The 21,851-nt window shown below is 41.7% G+C and overlaps 1 gene segment (V, D, J or C); it reads right to left on the bottom strand.

Annotated features, from left to right (window-relative positions):
- Positions 1 to 1,286: 1,286 nt before the first annotated feature.
- Positions 1,287 to 1,760, bottom strand: LOC148144555 (T cell receptor alpha variable 26-2-like). The segment is given in 2 exon segments: positions 1,287 to 1,638; positions 1,747 to 1,760. Coding segments are annotated over 2 exon segments (366 nt in total).
- Positions 1,761 to 21,851: the final 20,091 nt, after the last annotated feature.

A 21,851-nucleotide genomic window follows, 5' to 3' on the forward strand; every position in this document is an offset into this window, starting at 1 on the left:
CCCAGGTTCTGTTTCAGCTTCTGGTGTCAGTCTGAACATTTTCCCTGCGTCTGCGTCAGTTTCCTGCAAGTGTTCTGGAATCCTCCAACAATCCAAACGTGTAGCTGAATTAGCCAGAGGAGGAGATGCAGGGATAGTTTGTGTGTGTTTTCCTTCAGAGACTCGATGGTTCCAATACCCTGCTGCCATTCTGTCGGGATTCTATGTTTAGAGTGCTAAAACGTTTTTTTCAATTTGTGAGATGTGGGCATCGCTGGCTTGCCAGTATTTATTGCCCATTCGTAGTATGTTTTAAGGATTTTGTAGCGAGCTGCCGTCTTGAAACGCTGCAGTCACGTGCTGTCTGTATACGCATAATGCCATTGGGCAGGGATTTCCAGGATTTTCAATAAACGACAGTGATGGAACGCTGATATATTTCCGCGTTAAGATGGTGATTGGCTTCGACGGGAACTTGAAAGTGGTAGTGTTCCCATATATCTCCTGGCCCTGGAAGTGTTTGTGGGTTGGGAAGGTACTTTCGAACGATCGTTGGTAAACATCTGCAGTGAAACTTGCAGGTAATGAACACTGAGTGGCGGTAGTGGAGGGAGTGGAAGCCTGTGGATGCTGTTCAAATCAAATGGACTGTTTTTTCTTGGTTGGTTTCAAGATTCTTGAGTATTGTTGGGGCTGCACACAATCAGGCAGGTATAGAGTATGCCATCACACTCCTAAATTGTACCTTGTAAATGTGGGCACTCCTTGGGCAGTCAGGAAGTACGTTACTCGCCACAATAATCCGAGCCTCTGACCTGCTCTTGTACCCATTGCGTTTATGTGGTGAGTCATGTTAAGTTATTTGTCATTAAATCCCCTAGGGTGTTGACACTAGGGCACCCAGTGATGATAACATCATTTTAAAGGAAAATCTATCATATTTTCTTCATGTTTCCTTTTATTGTGATTTAAGATGACCTTTCACCTCTGCACATCATGCTTGTTATTTTTCACTTGCTTCCAGTTCTTCTTCAACAGGTTCCCAACATACTGCCCACTGCAAGTATTATTAAAGTATCTCTATACTTTCCTTTCTCTCTATCATTTTTCTGATTTGCAAATATACACTTCCTTCACCCCCATCCGTATATCCAATTGTCTTCACTGCTGACCATCTTCAACTTTAGCTGCTCCACACTTTCTGATGTATTTTGTTCGCATCTCCAATATCTCGGCTTTTGGGGCATAGAATTAGTGACAAAGATACTTCAAAATCAACATATTGGAGCTCCCAATCTATGCAGGTTTTAGTACACGCTGTCAAGCTGTTTGTGACACTGTGCCTTCATTGCACAGAGGTAGGTAGCGGTGTCATTAATTCTGGTGTCTTTGACAGTCAGGGTACTGGTTTTGTAATCTCCACTGATTGAAGCGGTGATCCTCTTAGGCTGATCATCATCTCTTTTAGCCATCACCAGATACTGGGGTGGCTGATCAGGGAGCTGTCTATACCAATGCACATTGTTAGTTGTTCTTGCAAAAGAGCAATTCATGGACACAATGCCCATTTCACGAACAACCATCCAACGGGGGAGTTGCTTCACTTCACCTTCTCCGGTCACCTCCGTGGCCATCAGAGTGGAAAACATCAGGAGGATTCTGAAAATTTGGAACATTATCAAATTGCAAGAACAGTGGTGAAAGAAATTGTGCACGAATCTCTAGTGAGGAATCAGAGAGAAATTTTATTTTTATAAGAGTACATACCTGGAATAATGCATGCTTTATGTCTAACTCAGAACCGCCTTCCTGTTAAAGTTGCAGAAGAAGCTGAGTCTTGCTTTTTGTTTCTGTAAAACGCCTCTCATACTCACAGTTGCTCACAATGTCTGGAAGGTCACTCCTCCTCCAGCCCTCATTTTCAATATTGAGCACAGATTCGCAGTGCCCTCTAGTGGCCTGTACACGTAATTGAACAATTCACTCATCGTTCACTGGATACTGCTTCATGAAAACAGGTCTGCCCTCCTTCCCGGTAGAACATGTGAACAGGTGAGATCCTGCATTTCAAATTCGTTTGCACCATCCAATGATTTCCGAATGTGTTCCTCCTGCATTGTAACCAAAGCTTTCTTCCACACAACGATTACTCTCAGAGAAATGTCCCCACATTCATCCTGAAATATCGGTGTGCACTTGAAATTGTGTGAATCCTCAAACTGATTACACTATGTTTCTGGTAGGTATCATGTGCGAATCCATGATGAAAGGTAGCATCACCTTCATCTACCAGAGAAGGGGGATTAGGAGGAAATTAGAAACTTTTGGCCAATATCATTGCTGAATGCAGACTACAAGATCCTGTCTGAGGTCATCGCCAAAGAGGTCAGCGAGATCCACCCTGCCATACCAGGCAGAATGACTTCAGGGTGTCTCAGTCCCCTCAGGGATGCAAACGCCTAAACGGAGGACATGGGGTTGGATAACTCGCTCACCAGCCCGGACCACGAGAAGGCCAATGACGGGATGGATATCGTTCACCGACATGCAAGACGTGCTCTCCAAAAATTGATTTCAGGAGGGAATCTACAAACGGATCTGACTGCTCTGCACCAACATTGTCAGTTACGTCTCAGACAATGGGTGGGAATCAGAAAGCCTCCTGATCAGATCCACTGTCAGGCAGGGCTGTCCCCACTCTCTGGTCTTGCTCGTGTGTTGTATACAGCCCTTCGCTGAGTATCCCAGGAAGAATGTGAGTCTGAGAGGGGTGACTATTGCAGGCAGCGGAGGCCAGCAGGTCAAAGCCTCCCTGTACACGGATGGTGTTTCGTTTCAACTCTCTCTGGAGCCAAGGTAAATCGATGCAAGAATGGAGGCCATGTTCTTTGGGAATTGGGCCGCCTGATCTTTCGTTCCCTTCAGCATCAGGACAGATAACCGGAAAGTGCTCAGAGTATGCACAAAATGTTGAGGGGAGCGCAGCACCAAAATTAAGCAGGAACTGGTCTTTTGGGAACACTGCGCCCTCGATATTGTGGGTAAAAACCTGGGCATCAGGCCTGAGGTATCCTCTCTGTTGTTGGACATGGTGCATGTCTGGCCCATTCCCTGAACCTGCTCAGTTTCAGACAACCCAGCCATTTTCCACTTCATCTGGAAGCCTAAGATAGATCGGGTCTGGAGGGACCCCACGTACAAAACTCTGGATAAGGGGTGTAGATACTTACCCAACGTTGCCCTCATCCTGGGAGCCACTTTTGTGTGTGACTGCATCAAGCAGTGCGTCGATCCTCGGTACGTAGACACCAAGTGTCAATATGCACTGAGGTTCTGCCTGTCCCCAGTGTTGTGAATGATGTGCCTGGCCTCATAACTGCAGAATTCTCCAAGTCGACGGACCATCCTGTATCATCTGCCCTGCATCAAGAAATTTGCAAAGCGAAACACCTTTGACAACCAGACGATCAGGAAATGGTCAGCACAAAGCATCCTCGAGACACTGACAGAAAGGTGGATCCTGTCCGGTGGTTCCCTGAGCAGATGCTCACAGTAATTTCGCAAAATGCCTCCTCACCAGAACTTCCTCACAATTACCAAGATATCGCTGGTCTGGTGGCGAGAAGGGCCCGAACTCAGATCCTCCATGCACACCCAGTTAGCCCTGCACCAGCGCACACTGCCTTTGAAGCGAATGTGAGGAATTAGACTGTCAGACAATTCCTTCTGGAATGTGCCTTTGCAAAGGGAGTCTGGAGGAAGTCCAATTATTTGTGTCAAGGGTCGTCTCGAGCAGCTGTGTGACGCAGGGACGCACACCGAAGGACCGTCAGGTCGGTGAAAGATGCTCGTTGATCTGCCCGAAATTTGTTGATGTTCCTGAACAAGGATTTGGCCCCCATTGAGTATTGCAGACTGGCACATCCCAAAGGTCACTTACATGGTCAGGGACGCACTAAAGCTTGGGGCAACTGCCGCAATGGGGAAAGAACACTGTCTGAGGTCTTTCTGCTGAAGGTAAATGGGGGTCTATTCTGTTATTGGATCCTGCTCGTGCCTAAAGTATTAGTATATATTAGTATTGGATGAGTAAGACAAGTGTTGGTTTTCTGGATAGATTCTAAGTTTAATTTCTTTCGTTTTTGTTATTTGATGAGAAACTGTATAGAACTGGACTGCTTTTGTGAGAATGCATACAGATAGATTTTTAATGAATAAATTACATTTTTGAAATGAAAAAATGTATATTTATTTCTGTTAGGCGTAACATTCCCATAGGAAGATCGACGTTGATAGCTCATTACAGTGAATCACTTTGTTGGGATCTGTCAGAAATCACTCTCCTCCACCTCTCTCACACACACACACGCACACTTCATTCATCTCCATCTTCTACTGGGTGCAATGAATTCTTTATGCTGGTGTCTATAAGAAAGTGAAATCTGACGAATTTGGAGTAGAGTTGGAGACATGGTTAGTGTGGAAACTGGAAGGGTGTAGGGTAAGAGTGTCAGAATAAGGCTATTTTGTCCATCGAATCTGTTCTGCCATTTGATCATGGCTAATATGTTTCTCAAATCCATTCTTCTGCCTTCTCCCTGCAAGCCTGGATTCCCTTATTAACCAAGAATCTATCTATATCTCTCTTAAATACATTCAATGAGTTGGTCTCCACTACTTCTGCAGCAATGAATTCGACAGATTCTCAACCCTCTGGTTGAAGAAATTCCTTCTCTTTTCAGGTCTAACGGGTCACTCTATTCAGTTTCTCAGTATTCTGCAAGTTTCAATCAGATTTCCCCATCCTTCCAAACTTCATCAAGAACAGACTCAGAGACTTCAACCACCTCTAACATGACAAGCTATTCATCCTGGGATCTTTATTGGAAACTTTCTCTGAATCACCTCCAAGACCAGCACACCCTTCCTTAGAAGTCAGGTACAAAAATGCTCACAACATTTAAAATGTTGTCTGACCATAGCCTACACAGCCTCAGTCATGCATCCCTACTCTTGCATTCTGATGCTCTCAAAATGAATGCTGATATTTCATTTGCCTTCGGAACTGCCAACTCATAGAGTCATTCAGTACTGAAACAGTCACTTCAGCTGTGCTGAACACACATCCCAATCTGACCTAGTCTCACTTATGTGCTTCTAAGCTTAATATTTATGCTTGTGTGTGTGTGTGTGCACGCATCTCTGTGCGTTTTATATTCATATGCTTGTGTGTGAGAATCTTTGTGCTTCTATCCGTGTGTTTCTGTCTATCTGTGCGTGTACCTGCATGAGCATGTGTTTCTATGTGTGTCTATCTTTGTGCGTTTCTGTCTGTATACTCATTTCTGCACTCAATGCGGGAAACGCAGATGGAGGTTGCTCTCATCTGCTTGAAATGACATAATGTCACCACCTGCTGGCGGATCGACGCTACTGCACGAGCGATAAATTTTTAATAAGGCATTTTTTGTGAGGGATCCTGTTGGGAATTTTCTTGTTGGTTACTTTCTGATTTTCGGGGAATGGAGTTAACTCTAAGGTCCATGGATTAAAAATAAGGAGGCGTAATGTAAAACAGAGATGAGTGGAAGCCATTCTGAGGCAGCTGAATTAATGGCATCATTTTTGGCTCTTTGCAGAGCGAGAGAGATCGAGGTATAGAAATGTGATAGTTACAGGAGATTCAGTCGTAAGGGAATTGATGGGTGTTTTTGTGGGTGGAAACAAGAGTCCAGAATGGTGTGCTGGCTGCCTGGTGCTGGGATGCTCGATGTCTCAGAGCAGTTGCAGGACATTCTGGAGGGGAAGGGCAAGTAATCGGTAGTCGTGGTATGCCTTGGTATGAACAACATAGGAAAAAAACTAAGATGAGATTCCAAAAGCAGAACGTATACAACTGGGAAAAAAGTTGAAATACAGTACCTCAAAGGTACTCACCTCAGGATTACTACCAATGTAATGACGGAGTCAAAATCGAAAAGCAGGATGTATATGATGAACACCTGGCTTAAAAGATTGTGTAAGGAGGAAGTTGTCAGATTGGCTGGGCATTGGGACCGGTTCTGGGGGAGTTGGGACCTGCACAAACTAAAATGATAACACTTGGACTGATGTTTTGGGGGTTTCATTGGTTAGACAAGTTGAGGAGAGTTTAAACTCGTGTGACAAGGGAATGGGTACCAGAGGAGTAGAGCAGCAAATGGAGAAAGTAAGGGAGATTTAGAAGCATGACAAATACGACTAAGGAAAAGAACAGGAAAGGTAACGCTGCTGAAAAGACCAGGGGAGGTGGTCTGAAATCCATATATTTCAACGTGAGAAACATAAGTGGAAGGAATAGGGCCTGTCAAAGCAGGAAGTTGGAAGTTGCGTGTGGATTCTGAGGAGATGAGAGTGGTGTTAAACTGTGGTGCTTCACTCAAGAACACGGGAATATTGTAGAGGAGAAGGCTGAGATACGGGCAATTAGGCTTGAAACGATTGAGGTTAGTAAGCAGGAGATGTTATCAATTGTAGAAGGTGTGAAACTAGATAGGTCCCCTGCGCCTGAAGGGATTTTTCCGAGAATTCTCTAGGAAGCTAGGGGGAGATGGCGGAGCCTGTGGCCTTCATCTTTGATTCGACATTATCTACAGGTTTCAGGCCAGACGAGTGGAGGATTGCAAATGTTGTGCACTTGTTCAAGAAGGACAGTTGCGATGACATAGCTAATCGTAGACCAGTGAGCCTTACTTCTGTTGTAGGGAAAGGTTTGGAAAGGTTTATAAGAGATAGGATTTATAATCACCCTGCCAGCAACAATTTGACTGGAAAGAGTCAACATGTATTCATCAAGGGCAGGTTGTATCGCACAAATCTCATTGAGTTTTTTTTTGAGAAGGTGACCAAGTATGTGGATGAGGGTAGGGCAGTTGATGTGTTGTACATGGCATTCAGTAAAGCTGTTGATACGTTTCCACATGATACGCTATTGGAGAAAATGCGGAGACATGGGAAGGAAGGTGATTTAGCAGTTTGGATTAGAAACTGGCTTTCTGTAAGAAGGCAACGAGTGGTGGTTGATGGAAAATATTCTGCCTGGAGTCCAGTTACTAGTGGTATGCCTCAAGGATCTGTTTTGGGACATTTTATAAACGACGTGAACGCAGGCATAGGTGGATGAGTTAGTATGTTTGCAGATGATACTAAAGTCAGTGGAGTGGTGGGGAGTGTGGAACAATGTTGCAGGTTGCAAGGAGACTTGGATAAACTGCAGAATTGGTCTGAAAAGCGGAAAATGGAGTTCAATGCAGACAAATGTTAGGTGACTCACTTTGGGAAGAATAAAAGGAAGGCAGAATATTGGTTCAAAGGAAAGATTCTTGGTAGCGTGGATGTGCAGATTGGTATTGAAAAGCAAAAGGTATTGTGTGCCTTAAAAAGCATTAAGGTAGATAGGTCCTCAGGACCCGGTGGGATTTACCGCAGAATATTCAGGGAGGCAAATGAACAACATGCTGCTGCATTGACAGACATCCTTGTATGCTCGTTGGACACAGGTATGATCCCAGAGGACTGCAGAATAGACAATGTTGTCCCATTGTTTAAACATAGAACAGGGATAATTTAGGAAATTACACGCCTACGACCTTCACACAGTGGGCGGGAAATTATTGGAAAACATTATCAGCGATAAGATCTTTACGTATTCAGGACCAATTGGTCTTAATCGTGATAAATAGCACGGTTTTGTGCAGAGGAGGTTGGGACTCACTAACTTGCTTGATTATTTTGAGAAGGTAATGAAGATAACTAATGAGAGAAATGCAGTTGATGTGGTCTACATGGACTTAATTAAAGCTTTTCTCAAGGTCCCTCATGGCAGGCTGCTGCAAAAGGTAAAGTCACATTGCAATAAGGTGAGCTGGTAAGATGAACACAGAACTGGCTTAGTCATAGGAGACAGAGAGTAGCGGCAGAAGGATGTTTTTCGGAATAGAGACTTGTGGCGAGTGGGGTTGCACATGGATCAATGCTCTGACCTCTGCTGATCGCGGTCTACATAAATGACTTGTAAGAAAACGTGACTGGTCTAAAAAGTAACTTTGAGGACCATACGAAGATTGGTTGGAGTTGCAGATAGTGAAGAGGGCTCTCAGAGAATATATCAGGATATAAATCATTTGGAGGCATGGACAGTAAAAAGGCAGATTGAGTTTTATTTGGACAGATGTGAGGCGATGAATTTTGAAAGGTCAAGTACAGGTGGAAATTTAAAACTGAATGGCAGAACTTGGAGGAGTCTTGATATGCTCAGGAATCTGTGTGTGCAGGTCCACAGATCACTGACGGTGGTAGTTCAGGTAGATAAGGGAGCAAAAAAAGGCCTATGGCGTGCTTGCCTTCATTGGAAATGGCATTGAATATAAGGATAGAAAGATATGCTGCAACGTTATGGAACCTCAGTAAGGCCACGCTTGAAATCTTGATAAAGCTTTGGTCGCACACTACTGGAAAAATGAGACCGCAGTGGAGAGGGTGCGACCGCAGTGGAGAGGGTGCAGAAAAGGTTTACAATGATGTTGCCTGGTAAGGGGGAGTTTTTTCGAAAAGCATTTTGGGGCATAAGACAAGCTTCCGGCCAGAGCTTCGTCCTGTGATGGACAGTAGTTGGGATAAGGGGAGATCCTACACTACACAACCAAGAGTACAGAGCACTTGCAAGCGTTTACCACAGGATAAAAACGAAGCCCAAGAGGGTGGAAAGGAGGTGAAAGGCCTCGGTCGTTTCCATAATCGTAAAGTGAGACTCCTAAAGACACAGTGCGAGATCATTAAAGAAAGGAACTGTGGGAAAAGATGTGGTAAAATAAGCTAAGCGACTGGCGTCAGTGAAGGTCGTAAAAGAGACCCCAAGAAGAGCCAGGGAGCTGCAGGAGAGTGCACAGTCTCGACGGGGTTGGGTGTGGAGTTAGTACCTGATCTCTCCAAATAATTTACATCTATTATGAAGGTAACACAGGAAAAATAGGCGAAGAAGGTCAAGAAGTTATAATTTCGAGAGTTATAGGATCTAACCAGTCGCTGGTGGTAAGGAATGAGCGAATATGCCCTCTTTCTGATCTGTTCCTCTTTCTGATCTGTGTAATTTGTGGGATAGATGGACAGACATTTAGCATTAACCTGTGTAAAGTCAGGATGGAGTGCCAACTTAAGTCTGGGGAAGTTACAGTGGGAGTGATTGACAGAGTGTCAGTTCCAGGAATTCAGTTTGTCTTGGGAATGATTTGGCAGGATGCAAGGTAGGGGAGTGACACCTCTTGTTGTGGGGAAGCTCAATAAACAACAAGAAACTGAGGATTTAAAACATAAATAGCCTGGTATTTTGTCAGACTGCGTGGTCACCACATCCTACTATCATAAGTCACAGCACGAAGCGAAAAGTAAAGTGAATAGTGAAGGAGAAGAGGTTCAGTTAGTAGATACACTTATGACTTAATGGTGCTGGGGAACAAAAACAGAACTGGCAGAGAGACACACAGAAGTATTCAGTCCGGACAGGCTCAGAGACTTGCAAAAGCATGATAAGACAATAAAAGATGTATTTTTGTTTGCTTACTCTGAAAAGCAGGCCTAGAATATTCCAGGTTATTATCTGAAAGATAGAATCCGAAGAAGGAAATAGAGACGACGGCAGGTTAGTGCAGAGAGGAAGTGGGCTAAGGTGCATCAGATTGTGTTGTCGGTAGCATACAGACAGGAGGTCATACGCGTAACACATGAACTACCCATAGGCGGTCACATGGGATCCGAACGTTACAGGCTAAAGTACAAAAACATTGCTATTGGACTTGAAAGCGCAAGTATGTGATTAACTTTTGATGTACGTGTCATACATGCCAACTGGTATTTAAGTCAAAGGCAGTAATAAAGCCACAACTGTGTTGCCAATTCCCCTTTCACGCGGGTTATAATTAATTGTCTATGACCGTGCCCGAGTAGTAAATGAACCAGTACTTGTTCACCATAATAGACGTGTCTACCAGATTTCTGAAGGCAATTCCATAATGGAGTTTCAAGGGGAAATGGGTAGTAAAGGAGTTAGTAGCTTTCTTCACACGGTATGGTCTACCCAGAGAGATTCCGTCGGACCAAGGGTCAAATTTTACTGCCAGGCTGATTAAAGAGGTTATGGATAGCTGAGGTATACAGCACTTTAAATCCAGTGTGGATCATCCTGAATCCCAGCGACCTTTAGAAAGTTGTCATCAGACCTTGAAGACCATGTTGAGAACATACTTTTAGGATTACCCGAATGATTGGGATAAAGGCAGCCCATTGGTATTGTTTACCATTAGAAATGCCCCAAACGAATCGACTCAGTTTACTCCCTTTGAGTGAATATTCGGTCCTAAAGTGAGAGGCCCTTTGAAATTAATGAAATAAAAATTGACAGGACCAAAGTCGGAGTTCTTGCACTTAGATTAGGTATCGGAGGTGAGGGAGAGATTAAACTGAGGAGATGAGTTAGGTAAACAGCACCTGTAGAGGGCACAGTATAGAATGAAGCAGGTGGCAGATAAAAGCTCTGAGACACTAAAGTTTTCCTGAGAGGATAACGTATTAGTACTGTCACCAGTGATAGGAGATCCCTTCAAAGCCAGGTCTAGTGGTCCCTATCAAATTGAGAAAAAGTTGACTCAGGCGAACTATTGAGTAAAGATGCCAGATAGAAAGAGAGACATACTGCGTTTGTCATGTGAACATGTTTAAACTGTATTACACTGGAGAGAAAGAATTAGAGAAAAGGTGTTAGTTACTGTCCCCCAGAGGGAGGAATCAAATCCAGACGATATGGGTTTTAAAGTGCCTCAAAATACATTAAAAGATGAAGACGTCTTTCGGGCGTGGGATGGGTTAGCAAGCTATCTGTCTCAGGAGCATAGTATGCAGTTCAAAAATATGTTACTGCAGCACACAGACATATGTAAGAATCAGATGGGGCGGACTAATGCTATTGTACATGAAGTAGACATAGGAAATACTGCTCCAATAAAACAACACCCCTATCAGCTTAATCCTTTCAAAACCAGACAGGTCCAGAAGGGGGTGGAGGCCATGCTCGATGAGAACATCATCGAACCAAGCCAAAGCGAGAGGAGTTCGCTGATCCTCTTATTTCCCAATCCGGATGGGACTCAAAAGTTCTGCGTGGATTATCAGAAGGTCAACATTATTACAAATTCGGACTCATATCCAATTCCAAGATTGGAGGATACCATCGAGAAAGTCGGACAAGCCAGTTACATCACCAAGTTGGACATAACGCGTGATTACTGGAAGGTACCTTTGTCAGGGTTGGCGAAAGCAATTTCTGCGTTAGTAACCACAAATGGGCTAGATCAGTTTAAAGTAACGCCTTGTGGAATGAAGAACGGGCCCGCCATATTCTAAAGACTCATGAAGAGAGTTGTGGCTGGGTGAACAAACTGTGTAGTCCATTTGGACCATGTAGAGAACTTTAATAAGTCCTGGAAAGATCACATGGTACAGCTGACGGAGCTCTTGGAACGATTATGAGAGGCAGAAGTGGTAATGAACGTAAATAAAATGGAATTCCTAAAAGCAGAGGTGACGATCTTGGGACATGACATCGGCCATGGAAGGATGACCCCAAGGAATGCAAAGACGAAGACCTCGAAAAGTTTCCACGACCAGCCTCGAAGAAAGAGGTGCTTCGATTCTTGGGCACAGCGGATTCAATCAGACGTTTGTTGCAAACTTCAGCAGCGTAGTGGCACCGTTAACTGATTTGCTCAAGAAGAACACAAGGTTTCGGAGGACAGAACTATTCCAGGAGGCTGTCGACCATTTGAAATCGCTATTAAACACCAAACCAGTTATGGCTTCACCAAACTTTTCAAAATCTTTTAAACTCAGCATCAATTCTAGTGACGTTGGTGTTGGAGCGGTACTCCAGCAAGAACATGCGGTTGGGATTCAACTGCCAGTTGGCTACTTTTCGAAGGAGATCAACATCCACCAGAAGAAATGCGCCAGAATCGAAAAGGAACTATTGGGTTTGCTACTGGCTTTCCAACATTTTAATGTGTATTTCATGATCAATGTGTCCGAGACAGTTGTGTACACTGACCACTATTTGCTTCCATTCTTAGAACGTATTAAATATGAGATAATGAGACTATTTCATTGGAGTCAGATGTAACAGCCATTTAATTAAAAAATCATACATTTTCCTAGTCAGAAGAACGTCATCACCGATGCGTTGTCATGGAGTTTATATGAGATTTTTCTTCATTTAATGTTTTATATGTATGCAGATATAGGGGAAGAAGTTAAAGTGAACTTATATTAAAGTTACCTGTATGTTAGGGTAATGTGTTTAGAAAGTAAAAAAAAGAAGCCGTCTTTTCATTATGATAGTTCATTATAATAGTTCATTTTCTCTTAAGTGGGGAGTTGTGATGAAGATATGGGTGTACTTTAGGAGAGTTAAAAGCAGCAAAACTACATTACAGTTAGTCTGGAGTCACACGTAGGCCAGACTAGGTAAGAATGGCAGTTACCTGCCTGCAAAACATTATTGAATCATATTTTGTTTTTCATTTCCCAGGCAATTGATTCACAGTAATCGGGAGATTCTTAATCCCAGATATTTACTTCTTTCAAATTCCACCGTCTGAAACGGCTGGATTTGAATCCATGTGATCTAAATGTGATCTGGGACTTTCTATTGACAGTTAGTGATAGTGCTACGAGACCATCGCCTCCCCGACTGTGGAGCTGCGTGCTGCTGCCATCCTTCTTACTGAATCCTGAACGATTTTATTTTTCCTCTGTGAGTGCAGTGATTCTCTCCTCCAGCAGAGAATAATAGCTTTGGGTGCAAGACAGTTCACCGATGAGCTGATAATGTCCACATGCATTGGTTAGCAAAGTGCAAGGAATTGGACAAGTACTGGGAGGTCTGGACACTTCTGTCATTCCTTCAAGAGAGTCCACGCATGCATCCATGGACGGTGGAGTGTCAATCCAAGCTATGAATGCAAGTAGAACTGCAAATTGGGAAACTACATTCGAGTTGGAAACAACTGCCTGATATACAATTAGGCATACAATGAACGATTAAGGAAGCGATTGCCCAGTGGTATTAATACAGAAGCCCATGGAATATTCTGGGACCCAGGTCCGAATTCCAACATGGCAGTTCGTGAAATTTCAATGCAGTAAAAGGAAACCTAGTGTTATGGGACCTATTGAAGACCATGAAATAATTTCTGACTTTTGGAAAAAAACATCTATGTGACCAGATCCCGTTGTTACCTGGTGCAGAGTAGACATTACTCTGGACCCATATCAGCGTGCTTGAGTCTGAACTTCCCTCCAGCAAGGAGCAAACAAAATAATTTTAAGAAAAGGACTCGTGTCTGCGAGGATCATTAGTGATTACTGCAAATCAATGTTGCATCGTCGGAGATTTGAGAAATCCATAAACCAGTTCCTGCACGGGCAGGAAAACGTGAATCTAACTCAAAAGAGTCTCCAATCAGAATGTGCCATCATTCAAAAGGGCAATGCCGTCGGCATTCCGAAATTAACCTATTCAGAAAGGATCTCAGAGTGAACGCGACTTTGAAAGGAATATCTGAGTATTATGGTCAATTAGACGAAATTTGCAATTTAAAATTGATTTATGTTTGGTTTTATTATTTCAAAGCTTACAGAGTTTCATGAGGATTGGATACTTCAAACCATTCTTTTACTCAGCTCTGAAGTTACTCTGAGTCCCAGCATAACTAAATGGATTAATGCAGGAACTCATAAACTGCAGCAGGTATCCATTTTCCTGCTCAATAAACGCCGACTGGCTTAAAGTGAAACCTGAGAAAAAGGTTACATTCGCAATTCAGACACAGGTGGTCGTTATTAAAATTAACGAATATGACAGGATGTAGCTGCCCAAAATAGCGAAACGGAAAACCATGGAACTTTTTCATTTTTTCATCTCTCAATCCCTCTGATTTTCTCCACAACTCTGAATCCAGAGTCTTCTGTGGGCTCCATTAGCCACCACAAAATCTCTGACAATTAGAATGTTGAGCAATAAAATCAGATTAATTGGCAGATAAGTGGTTAAAATGGTACAAATCAAATCATACGCTGCCCATGCAGGCGACGCATAAAATATTAACTTTATGTCGCAGAACCAGGGTACATTATTAATTATGTAGGTAAGTTCATTAATAAAAAAAATAAAGGCACTTTTTATGCAGGTGACTGCAGTCACGATTCCAAGAACCAACAATGCTGATCGTTCCATGCATTACTTCATTTTCATCTTCTGACAAGCAATGGCCAGAAATCGATCAATGTAAAAGCAACCATCAACATACTGAACAATCAGTAGCTGTGCAGATGATTGCATCATGGACACTGCACACTGGAGTGATGAAAGAGAAAGTTGCTGAGAAGTTAATTCCAGCAACTCTGTTTAATATTACAGCAGTTACCACGACCAGGAGATCTGCCATTGCCATGAACATCAGGTAATAAATGACACAAATAAAAAGACCGCATTTTCTTTGGGAAAGGATCACAATCACTGTAACGTTAACTGTCAGAGAAACATGTATACGTGCATGTAGAAAGCAGAGTAGTAAGAGTAATGATATCAGCAGATAACGAGAACTGTTCTACAAAAGTTTGAATGAAATCAAGACATTTGAGACATGATTTCGAATTTGAAATTACCAATTAACATTTGGGCAGTTATTTCTACGTGCAAACTGTTTGCCTGAGGGCAGCATCGCAGCATTGTGGTGTTTCACAGCACCAAGAAAACGTGTTTGATTCCAGCCTAGGTTGATTGCCTGTGTCGAGCTTGCACATTCTCAGGTGGTATTGCGAGTTTCCTCCAAGTGCTCCAGTTTCCACCCACAGTCTAAAGATTTGCAGGTTAGTTTGATTGCTTATGCTATATTATCCCATAATGTCCAGGAAACCTTCGGCAAGGTGGGTTAACCATGATGAATGTGGGTTTACGGGGATTTGGTGTCTCGGTCTGCCAAGCATCACAGCACACATAATGAGTCGAATGAGCTCTATCTGCACTGCAAGGATGTTATGATTCCTGATTTGAATATAAACACACCATCGGAATATGAATGCAAATTAATATAATGACAAACACCATACAACAAAATGCATCGAAATTTTATGTGTAATCTGAAATGAAGGATTATAAATGCTATAATGGTCATATTGACAAAGTATTATCGAAATGTATTCCTAATGAGAAATAGGAAAATAAAGCAAAAGAAATTTGGAAACTAAAAAGAAAAAGGATCCATTTTTCTGAAGAGTGAAATTTGCTCAATCTTACGATCTACTGCAAAATTTTTCCCCATTGGAAAGATCGACGGTCAAAATCAGGAAATGCTCAGAGAATCACATGGAAAATATTGAGTTTGAGAAAATAATGAAGGGATTCTAAAAGTGCTAAACTTGCTCTGCTTCCACATCCATGCGCAACTCACGTATAGTTGTATTACTTCATTAAGTCATGCGCATTTTAAATTGGGAAGCACGTGCTTATTGGTGTTTAACGTTGTTCAGACCAAAGAATGCAATCAGTTCTGTGTGCAATGTTTCATTCCCACTTACTTAAATGGAAGGCCCAGCAGTCAATTAAAAAGTGAAAACGAGCGTTAACCATGCATAACTGTCAAAATTTGGAACAATTCATGTAAAATCGACACTGCTGGCGTCGACTAAAAAGAAAACTGAACTGAAAATAAATTATAGCATCCTGTCTAACATTGCAGATATTATCATGTCACAATCAAGGAAATCAGCTGATAATGATAAAACTGGAAACATGGAGTGCAATCACTGAATTAGTTAGTTGATTGGGAAAAAAGAGGGATAAAGAAAGAAAGAAAATGACAAAAAATGAGAAAGAGCAAGAGGGAGGAAGAGGGATATTTGAGCGTGTTTAAGAGAGTACAGGACTGTTAGTGGTTCAACTTCCAACCAAATGCCCGGACCGTTTTCTACGACACAGTGTTGAGGGCATTGATTAATATGTGATCCTAAGATAGAAATCATTCCTTACTCCATAAATAATCATTCTGCCATTGAAGGATAAATTATGTTACGTCAGGTCAATAGAATGTTAATGAATTTTAATAGAATTAAACCTGTGGAAGAAACACGGAATGTAAAATAAGTGGGAATCAACACAGCAGCATCGAATAAACGACAAAACGAATGTTGGGTTACATTGCGGACATCACTGATTTGGTATATTACAAATAGAAGTCAGAAGTTTGGAACCTAACAAGGACACGGTTTCTCGCCCACTGAGGTTCAAAAGTGATCACATAGAAAGCCTTACTGTGACATGATTAACTGTTAGAAAAGATGGAGAACAACTTGCTCAAGTTTATCCTCAAATGGAGTGAGTGAATATCAAAAAGTGTTACTCTGAATTTGGAGTGTGATTGTGGAGTGGCACACAATTCTCACTTTGAGCTCTTAAACGAATAATCATCTAGTTTCTTCTGTGTCACCCTGGATGATTGGAAATAACTGACGGGGAGGACTCAAAGAGCGTCCTACCAATTGAACATTCCACGTCACTACCTCCACGCCATCTAAACAGCTTCAATAAACTAATTCATTGAATCCTGTAAAATTCGTCATTTGTTTCAATCTTCTCAATCAATGAGATATTTACAGTAATTATTCCATCACTTCAGAGGGAATAACTAATGAAATAAACGATATTTACATGATATTTACTATTTGCCCACAGAATTGATGCCAAAATGGCAATAACTAAACAGCTGCATTTCTGCAGCATCTTAACAGCATGTTATTATAAACTGAAGAAGTCAAACAACACAATACTTCTATCTTTGCACAGAAACAACGGGATGGTCTTTCACCTGGAATCACAGCATTAGTAACACAAGGGTACTTTATGTAAACTGTAGTAACACTATGCCAGTTCATCATAGGACAGTGGCAATGCCACATTACGTTGCATTTGCACAATAATAATGAGAACATTTCAGTAATTCACCCCCAATAGCATTGCCAGTGAACTCCTGTGATTGTATTTAAAATATGATATCAGTGTAATCAAATCACTTCATAATGACCCTGTCCGTGAACTGAATACAAGTACATTTATTTCCTCTTATGCTAGTAGAACATGGGATCAGTGACATCGTTCAAACAATCGAACGGCCACCATCACAAGAAGGTAGCATCAAGTTAAAGCGGAGAAAGCACTTTGATAACGTGCTTTCTTCTCATAATGAAGGCATCCACGTTTAAACGAATGAAATTACAGCATCCATACCAAAAAAAAAGTTAAGGCCATAAAAATCAATTAGTTGAATGCTGAAATGGCAAAACTAATATCGTTATATTGGTCAATGATGCTGTGAAAGAGAAGTCGTGCCATGGAATGGAAAGAAAAGAGCACATTAAATTGGAACATGTAAATGTGCTTCAGGTAAAATTGTAGCATTGATCGAACCAAACAATGATACTCTCACTTGTAAACTGACTACAATGTTTTACCTGGAACGCGATAGCCCCGAGGGTGGGATAATAAATGTCAAACGCCTTGGCTGTTGGTATTCCATGCATTATTATCAGACGCTCCAAGTGCACGTTGCAATGCTCTGAAATTCACACTGTTGTTCATAATTGTAGGCTCGAGGGAGGTCATTTGTTGTTTCGATGCTTTGAACTAATTAAATTTATTTCAGGAAACAAATGAATGCAGCTACTGCTCGAATGAAATTTATTTTTTGGAAGGACATAATATTATCCCTCATGCTGAAGGTATTAGGTTGAGAATTAAAGAGAAAAAAGATTGTTCAAGTTATATGTGCAACGTGACAATATATTATTTAAAAGTATATGCTAAACTCTTATATTATTGTGAGTAATTTTGTGGTTTTGTCTCTAGAAAATATAATTAATTTGGTAAAAATTTATCCTTGTCTTTCAAGTTCTGTATTTTAGCTATTACAGCCAATACAAACATGTTGTGGGCCAGAAAACACAAACAAATTTCACATTTTATTGCAAATGAAAAATATTCTCTGCAAAAGATTGGCGTGATAGTTGCTGAGACAGAGTCTTTGAATTTTAAGCTACCAGCTTCTCAGTTTCATTGCTACATTTGAAAGGGTGGCCTTAAAAGTCAAAATCGGATCAAAATTTAAAATTGTGTTATACATTTGAGATATGTATTCACAATGATCTCGCATATAAAGATAGTATAGAAATCATGCAATGTTACATTTCACTCGTTCCATTTTATGAAACGCATAGCCAAAAGCGGATTACACTCTAATTGGTATTGTTGTTTCCGATGGAGTGTGGCCTTTTCAAACAAAGGTTGGAAATGACTGATGGCGAAGCACAAATAAATTATTTAAGTATGATCCCACTGTTTTATTCCACCACATTATCATTTCAGTCTCTTCTTGAACTTTAAGTGATATACATTTTCTCTGTTTGATGTATTATCTTTGAATGGAATTAATTCTTGAATATGAAATATTATGTTAGCACTTTCACATTAGGAACACTGAGTACGTTACTTTTACACAAGAGAATTCAGTTGAAAGTCTCAAACGAAAACAACAAATATTCCAATTGCAAAGTAAAATAACGATATTAACAAAAACAACATAATAGTAGAAGGGTTCAGCATAATCTGTGACCAAGATGAATTATTCATGAGAACTGCTCAGCCTGTGCCGAAAAATATGTCAGGATGAACAACCAGTCTTCATTCCCCCTGTAAGGAACTGACTGCCTCTCGTGTTGTGCCACTGCAAAAACAACTTGCAACGTCCTGACAATGTTCTGGTGTTATTGTGTGAATGACTAAAGGAGCTGTAACATGAAGATTGTCAGACGACTGCCAGGTTGCCTTCTGGAGTGCCATCTAATTGCTCAGTCGCTAATTAGGCAAGAGTGTGCTGAGTTCATGTTTTCAACAGTCCACCTATCAATAAAGATTCAGTAGGCAGATAAATTTCAAACATTTGGATCCAGATCTGGTCTCCAGATTGGCAGAGATGGGACGTATCGAAACAAGTTGCCAAGCGTGACCCAATGCTCTGATTGCCTGTGAGTATCTGTGAATTTTGAAAATCATGGAGCATGTTTATTGGCTTCAGAAGAATACAGTCCGGGTTACTGAAATTCAGGCCATTGAGGTAAATGTCACAAGGATGAGAAAGTGGAGAAAATGTGACGTAAGTGACCCACAAGAGGAGGAAGCTGAGTAATTTGACTAAGATCAGAACAATGGATATGCAATTGAGGAAAGATCTGGAAGATAGAGCATTGTATGTAAATATTTGCAATTGTCAGATATGGCAGGAAGAATACAAAAAGAAGCACATTATCTAAATGGCGAGAGTTGCAGAGCTCTGATATACCGAAGCTTGTCACAGTCCATGAAGTATGGTAAGTTCCTACTGACATGCAGGAAATAATTAGGAAGGTTCATAGAATATTCTGATTTTTCACCAATGGAATACACGGAATCATAGCTTCACGTTTCGTTACTCTGTCAGAGGAGGCTATTCAGCAGCTTAGTCTCAAATTCATGAAAAGTCCACACATGACCTGTGCACTTGTTCGATCTACAATATTTCAATGCCTTATTGAATGTCACAATTAAGCCTGTCTCCAGCCCATTCTTGGCTATTCACCCATAACAGTGCGGATAGTTGTGTGAAAAAATCATTTATCTGATCCTCACATTACCGTTTTTTCACAATATGTCTGCTGCAAAATTGGAATATTAGAATATCATTTTATTGTCACGTGCACATTGAAAGAGTACAGTGAAAACCTTTTCCAATGTCTGCCTTCTTATGGCGACATATTACTGACACAAGTGCTTCAATACAATTCTTGAATGCAGCAGAGAAATAGAAGTATTTGCACTACTAAACCGAGTTGAAAATAAATTAAAAAATACAAATAGATATTACGTCATTGCAGCTCAGCGCATGATCAGAACGAACGTACCAGATCCCACTCCACCACCCAACAGCAAGCCTCGTTCTGATCTAAGCCCCACTCCCTTTCATACGGGCATTCAACTGCTCCAGAGTACGTCCTGGTCTGCTTCCCCTGTACAGGTGTGTGCCTGATACTCACTGCCTATATGGTACACCGTGGATGCTTCCTGGCTGTGCTGCTGTCGGACTGATAGCCCGCACTGCTTCCTTCACCTTTTCCAGGCCTTGCAGCACACACGCAGCTCTGGGGCTCGTGGCCGAATCGCTGCTTCGGGGTTGGTGGCTCCCACGTTGCTTGTGGCGCACACGCTGTTAAATCTGTGGCTCCTGGCTGTCGAACATTTTACCGTTGGTAATACTTTCTCCCGTTCTATTCTGAACAGAAACTTGTACATCAGTCGGAAGGTACTGCTTCATGAATACTTTCGGTGTGTGTCTGTGTGTGTGTCTGTGTGTGTGTGTGTGTGTGTGTGAGAGAGAGAGAGAGAGAGAGAATACATCTGCCGTGCTATGCGCAGTAGTGCATTCTTTATTTAAGAAGAGTGTGAATGTATTCATTGCAGTTTTCTGAACTTATACTGTACCACTGTCTCGAATGGGTAGGTTGACTTGTGAGGTCAGGATGGACAGTTGAGATTTGTCCATTTTAAGCTAGAAGAGAAAGAGCCCATTTGACTGGCACATTCAAAACCTTGAGAGTTTTGATAGAATAAACATGGAAAGAAAGTTCTATCTTGTAGGAGAATCTAGAACTCAGTATCCCAGGATGAGGAGGAGGAGGATTCGAGCATTTAAGCCAAAGTTAAAGACTATTTCTTTCCTCACAGAGTACGAACTTTTGGAACTCCCTTTTTCTAAAGGCACGATAAACAGGTATTTGAACATTTTCAAGGCAAAGTTAGATGCATTCTTGCTTTTAAAAAAGAGTGAACAATAATTTGGAGTCGATGGGAATGCAGAAGATTCAGAGAAGTCTTGATATTTCTGAACGTCAGAACAGGCTTAAGTTGCTGAATCCAGCTGTCAAAATGTAAATTCGTACGAGATATTTGTTAAAATGAAGATTTGAAGTTGTTTCCGTACTGTGTTCCACGATACTGACAATTCGACTGCGTTATCTCACATTTGAATATGACTCCAAGAGGATGGATTCTGATTGACTGAGTCTGAGGTGCGTTCCTCCGGATTTGGTGCTGAACCAAAATCCTGGTACCCAGTCCAGGAATGTTCATGACTTCATGGCTGTAATGGAATATAGCGAGTGGAGTTTTGCAGTATGTGAAATATTCCCAGTGTCCTGGACCAACATTTCAAACTCAAAGAACGGCATCAAAGAAACCACATGACCATTTTCCCAGCTCATTTCTCTAGGTGCACGTGGGACGGCAACCTCTACTCTCAAAACAGTTACCAAACCCACCCCCTGTGCGTCAGAGAAATGTAGGAGGGATTTCACATCCGGAACAAGGGCAGTGGCCTCTGCAAATAAACTTGATCGTTCTGCTGTATTTCAGTTCAGACTGTGGAAATCATTTGCTGCACGAGGGAGCAACACGATGGGACGCCTTCTTGTCCTTACACTGTGTGTCTATTTGCCAAGTAAGTACGGACCGAACAATCTAACATTGTGCACATTGAGTACAAAACTACCCGAATCCATGAAAAAACAACAAATATTGTCTCTGCTTCAGTTTCACTGTGCGAATTTATATCTCTCCCATTAATTTCCAGGATCTTTCTGTCAGTCAGTGGTACAGACTCCACGATTTGACACCAAGGAAGAGTGCCAGTCTCTCAACATCAACT

The sequence above is a fragment of the Chiloscyllium plagiosum genome, unplaced genomic scaffold, assembly GCF_037043375.1.
Source record: "Chiloscyllium plagiosum isolate Xiang-an unplaced genomic scaffold, Cpla_swu_hap1 HiC_scaffold_27, whole genome shotgun sequence".
Lineage (NCBI taxonomy): Eukaryota > Metazoa > Chordata > Chondrichthyes > Orectolobiformes > Hemiscylliidae > Chiloscyllium > Chiloscyllium plagiosum.